Source organism: Mus caroli, unplaced genomic scaffold (assembly GCF_978045245.1).
Source record: "Mus caroli unplaced genomic scaffold, Mus_caroli_1 scaffold_6, whole genome shotgun sequence".
Classification (NCBI taxonomy): Eukaryota; Metazoa; Chordata; class Mammalia; order Rodentia; family Muridae; genus Mus; species Mus caroli.
This window is the reverse complement of record NW_028227261.1, coordinates 15,408,243-15,421,701: the sequence shown is the minus strand read 5'-3', so window position 1 is coordinate 15,421,701 and position 13,459 is coordinate 15,408,243. Positions and strand designations below refer to the sequence as shown.

General features: G+C 51.8%; 1 protein-coding gene across 5 annotated transcripts in view; it reads right to left on the bottom strand.

The window, feature by feature from the left end:
* Window positions 1–546: 546 nt before the first annotated feature.
* The window catches only part of Kazn (kazrin, periplakin interacting protein), a 371,538-nt gene continuing 358,625 nt past the window's right edge, over window positions 547–13,459 (bottom strand). For 3 of the 5 annotated variants that reach the window (XM_085838715.1, XM_085838714.1, XM_085838713.1), the window contains 5 exons: window positions 10,240–10,471; window positions 7,767–7,868; window positions 7,022–7,188; window positions 5,169–5,283; window positions 548–3,293 (listed from right to left, as the gene is read on the bottom strand). In XM_085838715.1, coding sequence (XP_085694841.1) covers window positions 3,129–3,293; window positions 5,169–5,283; window positions 7,022–7,188; window positions 7,767–7,868; window positions 10,240–10,471 — 781 coding nt within the window. In that variant the 3' untranslated portion in view covers window positions 548–3,128. Of the gene's footprint in view, window positions 3,294–5,168; window positions 5,284–7,021; window positions 7,189–7,766; window positions 7,869–10,239; window positions 10,472–13,459 lie in introns of all 5 variants that reach the window. The other 2 variants (XM_085838712.1, XM_085838716.1) reach the window with 2 other exon arrangements.

The window sequence follows — 13,459 nt, the reverse complement described above, 5'->3', positions numbered from 1 at the left end:
GTTTTTCATCAGCCTGCTAAAGATCTACTTCAGAGGATACATACTACCTGACTTTAGTCTCAAGCCAGAGCCTCTTGCCTGGGAGATGTAGACAGGATGAGCCTGGCTGGTGGCTTCTGTCAGGGCCACTAAGGCACCTGAGTAGAACCCACAGGCCAGCCCCATCTATGATGACAAGGGCTTAGCTGAGAAGGTCACTCTGCCACGACCTTAGCAGGCATGATATGCTTGGATCCAACGCCTGGAAGCTTGTGCTGACTCTCAGAAAAACCCCAGATGACTCTGTTCAGCTCAGCAGAGTGCACAGGGAAGATGGGGAAGAGCTGTATGGGTCTCCTGGGATTGCAGACACCTCCAGGGGAAGTATGAGAGTCTCCTTAGGACATGGTACCCAGAGAGAGACTTCCCAGCACTAGAGTGTACCTGGATTCTGATTTGAGTTGCCATGGGGAGATGTTAGTGACAGGTTAGAAAATAGAGGTGTGTAGGGGTGTAGGGACGTGGGGTTGGGTGGGGAGGGGGAGAGTGACCAACAGCACGGGGCTGCGGGAGGGGAGAGTAAGTTGTGAGTACAGAGGCAGATGATCAGGTTCAAGTCCCCACCCAACTCTCCCACCTTGTGAAGCTGGACTCTCAGCCTTTCTAAGAAGTCCCCCAGTAGTTTTAGGGGCTCCCAGTCTCCGTTGTGTAAGAAGAGGCTACTGGGACCATAAAGAAGAAAGCCAACAAGAAAGAAGGATACTTCAAGGTCAAGCATTTATTGTTACATTGTTAAAATTTCCTCTGGGAAGGCGTGGGACACTGCAGTTCACTGTTCATTTGCCGTGCATTTTACAAACCCTCCATGGGTCAGGGACATCGTCACCATCCATGCTGGCTTCTGTAAAGTGACACCCAGAAGGTGCCACCACTCAGGAGCCACGTTCCCCCACAACCTGTGACGTGGTCCTTGGCCTTCTGGGAAGGGCTGTCATAATTCTCGTACAGTTCTTCATCGTGATCCTGCCTTCCGAATTTACATCTGCCAGGACCCCACCCCTTTTCATGACCTCAGTCTTTGGCGGGGTTCCCTGTTCTAAGTGCCCTATGCAGGCTGGGCTTAGGAGAGAGCCCCTCTCTCCACTCTGACTCTAGTCCCCTGACAACCCCTGCATCCTGTGGTGAGGAGTCAAGACAGAATCTGCTAAAAGTGACACTGGATGTGGATGGAGACTGACAGAGGTGCCCAGGAATGAAGCCCAGAGTCCATTGGGAAGGAGCCTTCAGGTGCTGTGGGCCTCCGAGCCCGTGGGAAGAAAGTGTGAGTCTCTTCCCTACCTAGACCTTGGCCCTGGCAAGGAGCCCACATCGCCAGCGACATTTCCAGGAAGGCTCAGTATCCTCCTGGCTCCAGAAGCTTTGTCACCCTTTGGGGACTTGGTGTAAAAGTGACAGCTGGCTTCAATTAGAAGAGGGCCTTCTTCCCCTCTCTTTGCTGGGCTAAGGGCTCAGTAGCTTCAGGATTCCAGGGGCAGGGGAATGCGTGTTATAAACACTCAGGGATGTAGAGCCTGAGCCAAGCTGGATTCTACTCCAGAGGTTGACCCTGCGAGTCCTGGTGTCTGCCGTGTGTCCTTTGGAGGCTGACACTCAGACAGAGAGGTTCCTCCCAGTCCCCGAGGGCCCTGGACTCAGGTTGGGAAGGAGACTGGACCTGGGAAACTCAGGGAATCCTCCTCCAAGTTCCCAGGCTTCCTGTGGTCTTCCCGCAAAGGGAAGCTCTCAGAAACAATGCAGAAGACTGGCTTTGGTGACTCAGAGGCAGTGCCCCACCCCCACACCCCCGGCTGCTGTCAGCTGTGGGAATCTGAGGAGAGCTGGTACTGACTGAGCACAGCTACACCGAAATCCTCCCTATCATCAATAGGCAGTCTCTTCTCAGTCAGCTTGGACCCTGCACCCAGTAGGCCCGCAGGCTGTGCTGGTGGCTCTCCCAGACCTCACCGATGGCTTTTGGAAACTCTCAATATTAAACTTCCTGCAGGCCCCTCTTGCTTATCTCCCTATCCAAAAATGGGGTGAACTCGCCCGGTGTCTGCCAATGTTGTGGATGGAAGTTAGGCTCCTTCCTCCCCTGCCCCATCCCTTCCAGCTGTTTCCTGAGAGGTTCAAAGCTTGGGACAAGTGTTAGTGAGTGTTAATCCTCACAGCTCCTCTGGGAGGAACCGGAAGTATGACAGGTAAGACACTGAGGCACAGAGAGGTGAGGCCACTGAGGGGAAGCCACACAGCAAAACACTGGCAGATCAGGACAGCGGCTAGAAAGGGTCACTCTGACAACCGGGGTGACCTTGTTTTGTAGGATTTGCACCTCTGTTAGCTCATGGGTGAGCTTACCTGCCTCTTCTGACAGGGACATCACAAGAGAGGTTTGTCGGGTTAATGACAGGCTGTCTCCCATGCCATGTGCACACTTGGAATAGCTGTTTGGGACAGAGCACAGCAACCACCCCCCTCCCACTCTTGAAGTCACATTCATTTTGGTGACAGGATATCTGTAGCCCCTAGGGCTGCTGCTGTCAGGCCCCTGTGCCCTGCAGAGATCCCCCTCCTGCTCCCAACATGTCCACCCTTAAAGTGGAAGGGATGCCCAGGTCGTTCTGCCTCCTTCCGGAGTGAGTGAGGTCAGAATTCAAGTTCTCTGCCCAGTGGGCTGACAGTCAGCAATCACCACCTGGCCGCTGTTGGCTGGCTTTGCCATGGGATCCCAGCGGCCCTGGCTTTGCCAAGGTAGGCTGGGGGTTTCCCTGCTCCTCTTAGCAGGGTGTTCCAGGCCCAAAGACGGACTGCCCCTCCTTGACCAGTGTAAAATACCAGCGGCACCTGACTTGTACTTTGAACAGCAGCCCCAGGGCCACCTGCTGGGTCGCGCGTGGCTGGGTGATACTTCCTCAGAGATACAAGACACCTAGGTGGGCATTCTCTGTCCTTGGTGCCCCCTGGATATTGTGACCGTCTCTGGGAACTCTTTTCTGACACCCTGTCTGTCCTCAGCTTCCGGTCATGCTGTACAGTAGGGATGGACGGCTCTGGGACATTGGGCTGTTCCTTCTCCCTGCTCTCTTCTGGAGTTGAGTCACACGGCTTTCTTACACGTTGGTGACCTCCAAGCTGCCGTATCCCTCCAGACGGCACTGTTCGGGCCTGCCTTGGAGGTCCTCATCCCCACAGTCCTCGTTCTCCAGAGAGCCATAGTCATCATGGAAATCGGGCTCTTTGCTGCTGAAGCCCCTTCCTATCTTCCCCAGGGGCAGCTGAGGAGAAACAAACCAGGGGACAGAGAAAGAGATATGTGAGAATTGAGTCGTGGTGTGGCATCTCCAGTGTAATTGCTGTGTGACCTTCAGCATCTCTTGGAACCTCTCTGGGCCTTCCATTATGTGTACCACCCCTACTGCCCGGACACATGGAAGGGATTTGCAAAAATTCTATAAGAAACCAACGTTTGAGTTCCCAGCTAGAGAGATTCAATTAGTTACCAGGGGTGACTTTGGACTAATGATTCTACAGCTCTCCCCCCACCCCTGCCACACACACACACACACTGTTGATAGCGGTAGATGGGACAATGCCTGGAAGTGTGTGTGACCACACATAGGAAGTCTTACTCTTTGCTCCATTCAAAAGGAACTCTAGTCCTACCTGGTAGGACCACAAGTATGGGCTTGAGGCTTATACATGGGTGTTAGAGTCCCTGTTCTGTATTTCTGGCTGTGGGGCCTGGGATAAGTCACTGCCCATCTCTGAGCCTTGATTTTCCTCAGCTGCATGATGGGAAAAGTGGCAGGGGCCTGGGTGGACTGTTGGGAAGATCAAATATCTGTAAGGTGCTGGGTGGGGAATGGGCAGCTCAGAGCAGGTGCTCTGTGGGAGCTGTCCTCACACACAGAGGCCTCTCCGTGGAGCCTCTGGTTCCGAGCTGATTTTTGCTTTCACAACACTAAGTGGTCATATGCTTGACTACCCGTCTTTCTAAACTGGTGCGTCCCCCACTGGAGAGTCATTGTCCTACAAGCACCTTTCAGACAGGGCTTCCCCATTTCCCTAATGTGTGACTACTCAGGCGGCACTTGTGTATCTGTGCAAGGACATGGATCTCCCTCCTTCCCAACAGTTTCTTGCTCCTTTGGAATGAAGGAAGCTGAAAGCAAGCCCTAGAACCTCCACAGGGCACATGCCTTTAATCCCAGCCCTTGAGAAGCTGGGACTGGAGGATGGTGAGTTCCAGGCCAGATTCGGCTACATAGTGAGATACACCTCAGAAACAAAACAGGGCCAGGTTGTCCAGATGGCTTAGCAGTTCTTGAAGGCAGTGTAAGATGTTGAGATTGGTAATCAGAGTTCAGTCCCTGCCATCCACACTCGAGGTAGAAGAGAACTTAGTCCTACAGGTTGTCCTGTGACCTCTGCATGCATGCTGGCATGTGCACACACAGATATAATAAAAATATTTTTAAAAACAAGACAGGGAAATAAGGAAGGCTGGTTGGCATATAGTTTGGCGCTAGAGTGTTTGCCTAGCACATAACGACCCTAGCCCTGGGGTTGACCCCACCCAGCTCTGCAAAACCAAAACTGAAGCAAAACCCAAGAATGGTTAGCCCAGGACAGTGTTCTCAGAAGCTAGTGGCAGCCTGTTCTTGGGATGCCCCTCCTGGTGACACCAAGTGAAAGCAAAGGCGTGGCTGTGGTGACCAGGACACTGGATACGTCTAGAGTTTTTTGTTGGTCTCTGGCTAGCTGCTCCTGTTCTGTGCTGTCCTACTGGGTACACTAGAGGTTCCTTGCTGGCTAAGGGATTCGGATTCCAAGACAGAGGTTTTCAGGGTCTAGAGCTCCCTGATCACTTTCAGCAGCCAGCTGTGTGAGGTGCTCTGCACCCCAGGGGCCATGTGCTTCAGGAGGCCAGGGTGAGGGGATCCCACAATCTGTAACCACCATGGATGCCATAGACTCTGCCTTGCATGGATTCTTGTCACTGGGCATTATTTTAAGCAGGGGTCCCGATACGTGATGACTCGCCTGTGTGCATCTCTGACCCGAGGCTGCTCCAGGTTCACAGGTGACAAAGGAGACATAGGTCCATTCAGGAAAGGATGCCTGGCCCCATGGACAGAAAGCCCACTTACCCGGCCAGCTCTGTGCTTGCTATTGCCCCCACTGTCCTCTCTCCCAGCTCTGGTGATGCTGGAGGCCCTGCCAGGTGGTGTCCCAAAGCGCTCAGACTCCCGGATGCCTGTGGAGCTGGGACATTTCACAAGTTAAGAGTTAGTAAAAGACAGCCCACTGCCCCTGTCCCCACTCCCACATTCTTACTGCTCAAGAGTACAGGCCGTTCCTTCAGAGAGACTGGGATTTGGTTTCCAGCACCCACATGGTAGCTTGCAATGGTCTATAACTACAATTGTAAGGGATCTGATGCCCTCTTCTGGCCTTCATGGCACCAAGCAGACATGCGGTACACACACACACACACACACACACACACACACACACACACACACACTAAAATAAAAGGGCTGTAATAGCTCAGTAATAGAGATAAAAGGGATATAGCTCAGTAATAGAGGGCTTGTCTAGAATATGCAGGGCTCTGGGTTCTACCTCCAATAGTGGTTAAAAATAAACGCAAATGATCCTTCCTCATGCTGTGTGTGTGTGTGTGTGTGTGCTTATGTTTGTGTGTATGTGTGTATATGTGTGTTTATGTTTGTGTGTATGTGTGTGTATATATGTGTATGTATATGTGTGTGTGTTTATGTGTGTGAATGTGTGTATGTGTGTGTATGTGTTTGTATATGTGTGTGTATGTACGTGTGTGCGTGTGTGTGTTTGTATATGTGTGTGTATGTATGTGTGTGTGCGTGCGTGTGTGTGCATGTGTGTGTGTGCCCGCATGCGTGTGTGTGTGTGTGTGTGTGTGTGTGTCTGGGGACAAAGGAAACAAAGAGATAGCCCCCTGCTGATGACATTTTGTTACATCACTGTGAAGGACTGCTGGGTCCACCCAGCCTGGGATACTGTCCAGGATAGAATCTTGATATTGAACTTAATGATGAGGAATGTTTTTCCAGCTGGTATCTTCCAACCCAACCCACAGCATCCTGGGAATATCCAAAGGGTCACCACCAATGTCCCCCAACCTGCTTCCTTCCTCTCTGAAAGCTGAAGGATGTAACAGGGAGGGAGGACAGAGGCCTTCCCTGTGTGGCTCACTGCAGAACTGCCCCATTAATATCAATTCTAGGAACCATCTCAAAGATCTCACCATGCATCTGGGATAACTGTCGACTCAGTGGGGGGTTCTCTCTGCTACTGAGGTGGCCTATGATTTCCTTAGGAACTCTTGGGGTTCCGTGTGCCCTCATCTGACTGAAGTCTGTCCCCTGGGCTCATGGCACTCGACAAAGCATCCTGAAACCCACCTCAGGGGCCTTTCCTCACCAGCCAAGTGTGATACATAAGGGCTGCATCACAGACAGAGGTGACATCAAGCTGTTAGGCTCTGGCTGAAGGTTGCATTGCCTCTCTGTCCTTGGCCCATCAGACTCCAAGTCCTGGAGAAAGCCCACTCCTTCTTTTGATCCCATAGACAGAAATCCTACAGCTTTTATGCAGCTCCCAAGGAATTACTGGCCCAACCAATCACGAGGAGCCACGCCCCAACTGTGACCCCAGGCAGCATCCACAGGGTGGGTCTGGGCTGTCTGACTACTCAACCCAATCACTCTCTAGGCAAGGGGACCAGTGTAGGTGGATGGCTGTGCACTGTTCCCTTGGGTCCGAAGTACCATTTATATACCTACTTCTGCCTCTAAACCTTTGTTTCCATGGCTATACCTGGCAGAGTGGCCACCTTGTTCTGTGAAATTAGTGCACATCGTCTCCACCCCAAGCGACACCTCACACAGCCTGTGACAGTATCCCCTGCCCCCGATTCCTTGGCTCTTGCCTTGCGCCCTGAGTACCGTGGCTTACTTACTTGGATGGATGGAAGATGGTGCTCATCTCCTCTGCCAGGTGTCTTCTGAGTATGTGCTTTCCGCTGGGGATGCCCAGGGCGGTGGCCATGGCCTCAGCATTGAACGTGGGCTCCAGGACCAGCACAGCACCATGGACACCGCTATTGGTCAGATTGTCTGCATACTCCTGAGGGCAGAAGAGTGAGGTGGAGTCAGGGACCATCAGAGCCAAGCAGAGATGTGACCCCAATAAGTAACTGATTTGAGAGTGAAGAGGACCTGGTCTCCACCCTCAGGGCTCTGAACAGAGGGGGTCTTATGTCACTGACACTTGCTGGACCCTGGCAAGAGCCATAGATACTTCAAGAAAAAAATACTGCGAAGAATTGCCCCAGTGGTTGGGCAGTGGTGGCTGGCGCATGCCTTTAATCCCAGCACTTGGGAGGCAGAAGCAGGTGGATTTCTGAGCTCGAGGCCAGCCTGGTCTACAGAGTGAGTTCCAGGACAGCCAGGGTTATACAGAGAAACCCTGTCTCAAAAAACAAAAAACAAAAAACAAAATAAAAAAGAATTGCCCCAGTGATGAGGGCTTTCAACAGGGATCTACTGTAGCAGTAAGGGATCCTACTCCATCAACAGGAAGTGGTGTCCTTGTCAGGCTGGGTGGTGGTGTCCCCTACCTTACATCAAAATGGACATTGATTTGCACTTCATTTGCATAGGCTAAAGAATCAACCCTGTGTCTCCACCACCATCGCCCCTCACCTTCAGGTCGATATCGCGCACCCACTTGAGCACCCGCTGGTTGGTCCAGACCACAGGGTCTGTGTTCTGTGTTTCACAGCGGGCTCGGCGCTCCTGGAGAGCCTAGGGGTGGAAAACAGTGAGTCAGTTGAAGACACGAGGGACACCTGGAGGTCACCTGCAGAAGGAAGTTTCATGGTGTCAGTGGGGTCTTCAGTATGCTAGTGTGATGAGGGCCACCCACAGCTGCCAGAGCCACACTGTCTGTGTTGTGAGAAACAGAAGAATCTGCCTCCTAGGGTGCGAGGAATCGGGTGTGAGGTCTGGAGAGAGTCACTCTCCATGTTCTCTGTGTCCCAGGCCTGTGGCATCTCCACCCCAGCAATGAGAGCAGATGCTCAGTGGACATTTGTGGTGACCCAGCCTATGGCAGGGAGACTCTTGGGGTCTTTGCATCCTGACTTGAAATACCATCTTTGGGTCCTGTGGATGAACCAGCTTGCTGCCCTTTCACAGGTTGCCCTGGGGTACCGACTCTCAGACCAAGAGCTCCTGCAGAGGGGTACCCTCTGTGTTTGAATGAGAAAGGCCCCCATAGGCTCATATATTCGGATGTCTGGTTCCAATCTGGTGGAACTGTTTGGGAAGGATTAGGAGGTGTGGCCTTGTTGGAGAAGATGTGTCACTGGGGGTAGTGGGGTGGGGGATGGGCTTTGAGGTTTCAAAAGCCTATGCTATTCCTAGTCTCCCTGTCCGTTTGTGCATCAGATGTAAGCACTGCGCTATTGCTCCAACACCATGCCTGCCTTCCTGCTGTCATGCTTCCTGCTGTGATGGAATTAAACTAACTCTGAAGCTGCTATCAAGTGCCCAGGGAAATGCTTTCTTTCAAAAGTTGCTTTGGTCAAGTGTCTCTCCACAGAAATAAAACAGTAAGTTAAACACTCTCTCTAGGACATCCAGTCTGAAGTCCCCATCACTTCTGCTATCCCAGTGACATATATTACAGTCAGGACACCCCATGTTTACCCTTCTCATCATACTGGGGATCCCAGAGGCCAGAGCCTGGGCCCCCGTCTTCTCCTTCTGGTCAGATTGCAGTGGGTGGTGGGGTACAGGGACGACAGTCTTCTCTCTGTTCCCCTCTCAACAGGGAACTGCTTATGCTCTGACGTGGCTCTAGAAAAAGTCAACCATATGGACCCAACCCTGAGGGCTAGCCTCGCAGGGACCTTCCACAGGGAACATGTAGGAAGAGAAGCTAGGAAAGATGAGGCTGGAGCCCTGTATTCTCTGGCTTAGCAGAGTTCAGAATTAAGGAGCATCAGAACTTAAACCTATATCAACAGCCAGGGTTCTCATTTCCAGCCCCTCCCTGTCCCAAGCCCATTGCCCACCCACTCTGTGTCACTGCTGCTACAGAACTGGACTCTGGGACTTGGTCCCCATGGTTCTTTTGTCTCCTTTATTGGCAGCTGCCAATCCCTGCAACAGCTCTCTGTCTCGCTTCACTACCTCAGGAGCCCTCCTTGATCCCCAAGAAGGTGTTTCCCAGAGCTTTCAGAGAACCCTGGCTGCCTTCCATAGTATTGTGACCATGGACTTAATGAGCAACGAGCTCTCTGAGAATAGGTTCTTGTCTACTCAAATAAGCAGTTGCTAGGGGTTGGGGAGAGGAAGAGATAGTTGGATGGATGGATGGACAGATGGATGGGTAGATGGGTGGATGGATAGATGGATGGGTGGATGGATGGATAGATGGATGGATGGAAGGATGGAAGGATGAATAGATGGATGGGCAGATGTATGGATGGACAGATGGATGGGTAGATGGGTGGATGGATAGATGGATGGGTGGATGGATAGATGGATGGGTGGATGGATGGATGGATGGATAGATGGATGGATGAATAGATGGATGGGTAGATGGATGGATGGATGGGAGGGTGAATAGATGGATGGATGGATGGATGGATGGATGGATGGATGGATGGATGGGTGAATAGATGGATGGGTGGATGGATGGATGGATGGATAGATGGATGGGTGGATGGATGGATGGGTGGGTGGGTGGATGGTTGGATGGATGGATGGAAGGATGAATAGATGGATGGGTAGATGGATGAGTAGGTAGTTGTGTATATATGTGAGTGGATGATGGGGTTGGGATGGAAACTAGACAGATGGAGAGATGGGGAGTGGACTGAGAGTGGATAGGTACATGGATAGGTGGGTGGATGGACAGTGGGTAGGTGGATAGATGGGTGTATGGGCAGTGGGTCAGCAGGTGGATGGAGGAGTGGATGGGTGAATGGATGGATGAGTAGATGTGTGGATAGATAGGTGGATGACTGGGTGGATAGATTGATGGTTGAATAAGTAAATGGATGGATGGATCAGCGGATGGGTGGGTAGATGGTTAGACAGAAATTGGATGTGGAGAAAGGCTGTGGAAGATGTCTGTGCCTGCCCTGCCGCCCCCTTTAGTCCTCACCTCCCTGCTGAAGTTCACTTGGTACAGCAGCTCAATCCCCAGCAAGATGCTAATTTGGTGGAACTTCTTGGACACGTTCAGGTGTTTCTCCAGGTCCCGCTTCATCAGTGAGTTCAGCATCCTCCCATCGACCAGGTGGTTCTGGAAGGCCTGGGAATACTGGGACAGGCCAATGTCATTCAGCCAGGCCTTGGCCACCCAGTGATGGTCCAGGTCGGCAGCTTTGGACAGGCTGAAAAGGAGACACAGCCAGAGAGAGGTGGGAGTGGGGAAAGAGCCAGAGGCAGGGGCAAGTGGAAATGGGGTCAGAGATGGGCAAAGTGGACCAAAAGCAGGACAGGGAGTAGATAAGAAAGCCAGAGAGGCTGATGGAGAAAGTGATAGAGCAGAGGGATAGAGGGGAAGAAAACAACGAAAGGCTCAGAGATGTGTGGAGAGTGAAAGAGAGAGAGAGACAGAGACAGAGAGACAGAGAGAGACAGAGAGACAGACAGAGAGACTCAGACACACAGATAAAGAACAACTAAGACAGAGACAGATTCAGGCAGAGACAGACAGATAGGCACACAGATATTAGGTGGATGGAGAGGGAGAGAGTAAGGCAGAGAGACAGACAGACAGACAGCAGAGGATCCCAAGGACAAAAGGAACATCCACAAACCACAGACTAAAACTGAAAGGAGTAGTGGAGTAGTGTCAGGAGAAGAGATGCCTATAGCCAGATGCACCTCTGCAGAGCCCAGGACCCCTCAAAGCCTCAGGCTGACTATCTCCCTCTCCTGCCCACCTGTATGCTGCCCTCTGGTCCCTTTTCCTGTTTTTTTTTTTGGGGGGGGGAGGGGTGGGTAAGAAGCCTTTATGGCCTTCATAGGTCCACACATAGTATGCTAGAGTCTCCAAGACAGAGCTGTGGCTGACCCCTTCCCTCATTGGCTTATCTCTGGGAAACCCAGATTCCCCCCAGAAACCCAGAAACATGCACATTGTAAGTTTTCAAAAAGGCTTTAAAACATTTATTATTTACTATTTTTATGTGTGTGTTCCTTTGTAGGTTTATGCAAGCTATGTGTGTGTTGGGGGTGTATTCTTCAAGGGCACGGGTTGTCTAATTGCCTGGAATTGCAGGTATTGGTTGAGAGCTGCCTGGTATGTGTTCCCCCAAAAGCCTTTGTTGAGGGATGAAGATACACCTGGCTAAGGCCGTCCCTAGCTGTCATTCCTCTGACCACCACACAGTGGCAGCCTGGCAGAAGGAATGAAGTCTTCTTTGCAACCTCCCTGTAGAGAGACACTGAAAAATGACCCGGTGCTGGATGGTGGGGGCATTGTTTAAGTGGGAGCCAGGGGTGGACACAAAGGGAGCACTCTGTACAAGGGGGACACAGTTGGCTCACAAAGGGACACTGCCCTTCTCTTTGGAGCAGCTGGCAATAGCTGACATTCCCCATTCTGCTCCCGGTTTAAAAGCTTTCTTGCCCCTTCCTTCATCTCAATAGTGAGCATCTTCTGCGTATGCACTGGAGGTGCTGATAGGGCTCGCTCTCTCTCTCTCTCTCTCTCTCTCTCTCTCTCTCTCTCTCTCTCTCTCTCTCTCTCTCTCTTCTCCCCAGAGGAAGATGTCTCTTCTGCTCTGTTTTAGGTTGCCCCCTCCTATCTGGTTAGTCACTGCCCTCAAAGCAAGTGATGCATATTGCATTTACGTTGAGAGGGATTGAGTTTACTGTCCCTTGTCTCTAAGTTAGGGTACAAGAGGGCAGAAGGGTCAGGAACAGGGCCACGTTCACTGGTGTAGTGGGTGTGGGCTGATTGGCCGACATTCACTAACGACTTATTGGCAGAATGTCTTTATGGGTTCCCGGTTCCCTCTGCCTTGCCCTGCCCCAACCTCCTGGAACCACTTGGCTGTTTCCCCAAGGACAGGACTTTGTCCTTTGTCTCCTGCTGCCCAACATTCACTCTTTATCATCTTCTACAGACTCCACTGGGCTGTCTGGTCTCCCAGATGCCTTTTAGGAACACCCCTTGGATCAAGATCCTTTCTCTTGCCAAAGCTCCCAGATCCCCATGTGTGTACTGGCATGTTGGAGTTAACTACAGCTTGCCTGCCAACTCCCTCCATAGATTGTCTTGGTAAGGGACCAGGCAGCTCACTCAACCCACCCAGCTAGGTGAATGCTTCCTGGTGTGTCTTGAAACTCATTGCTTGGACAGTAGATGAAGGCTAGGGGGAGGCACTGGGCTCCCATTTGCCCCGGTGCAGCTCCTGAACTAGAATATTCCAGACCAAGAGAATCTTCCTGCTGGGATGATAGCTTTCTCACCCTCCAGGGCTGGCCCAGCTTGTCACACGGGGCCTTGCCCAGCCTCAGCTTTCATGGCCATCGTGGCTCTGAATTGGGTGCTCATGACAGTGCTGTCACTCATGGGAACGAGGGGAGAAGTCAATAGGGTCACACTGTTGGGCGTGGTGGCCAGGAGGCACACCTGGCCTGGCCTCCTCAGCACTGACTCACTTTGAACCAGCACTTGTGCCTCTATACGTTCACAAATAACATACATGTGGCCTTCAAAATGCCCCTCTGCACTGAAGCTTGGTCACTCTTGCCCAGCTGCTACTCAAAGCTGATGTTGGAACCCAAGTCTGGGGTCAACAGGAATCCAGACGTTGTTTCAACCAATAGTTATCAGTACCTCTTCCTCAGGTGGAGCTAGGCCAGACCCCAAGGTCTGAGGATGGGTGTGGCATGCCGAGAGCATCAGGGTCACAAGTCAGAAACACTGGGACTGTTCTAGGTGAGGGACCTTGCATCTCTAGGGCTGTTTCTTCTGTAAAATGGAGATAGCTAACTTTGCCTCCTAGAGTGGTGGGGACTGAAGAGATGGGTGAATGGAAAGTCCTAAAACCATCTCTACAGCTAGCAGTAGGAGTTGGCACTGTTAAACATCAAACACACTGGCACCACAGGAGGGTGGAAAGACACCTTGGATGCCGTGCGACTTTTTGCATGTTACCTGTCTGTACTTGACTCTCCCTAAGATGGGGGCTGTTATGTCTGCCTGACACATGGATGGAATGGGTAAGTAGAATTGTGTCAAGAGACAGGGGAAGGGTTGGCAAAGGGAATTTCGGGGCCTAGAGAGGCTATGCCCATCATCACAGCTGGATGAGTTTGAGACAACCCACTAAGGTTCTGACCCCAGAATCCAAGGGCTTTTAAGA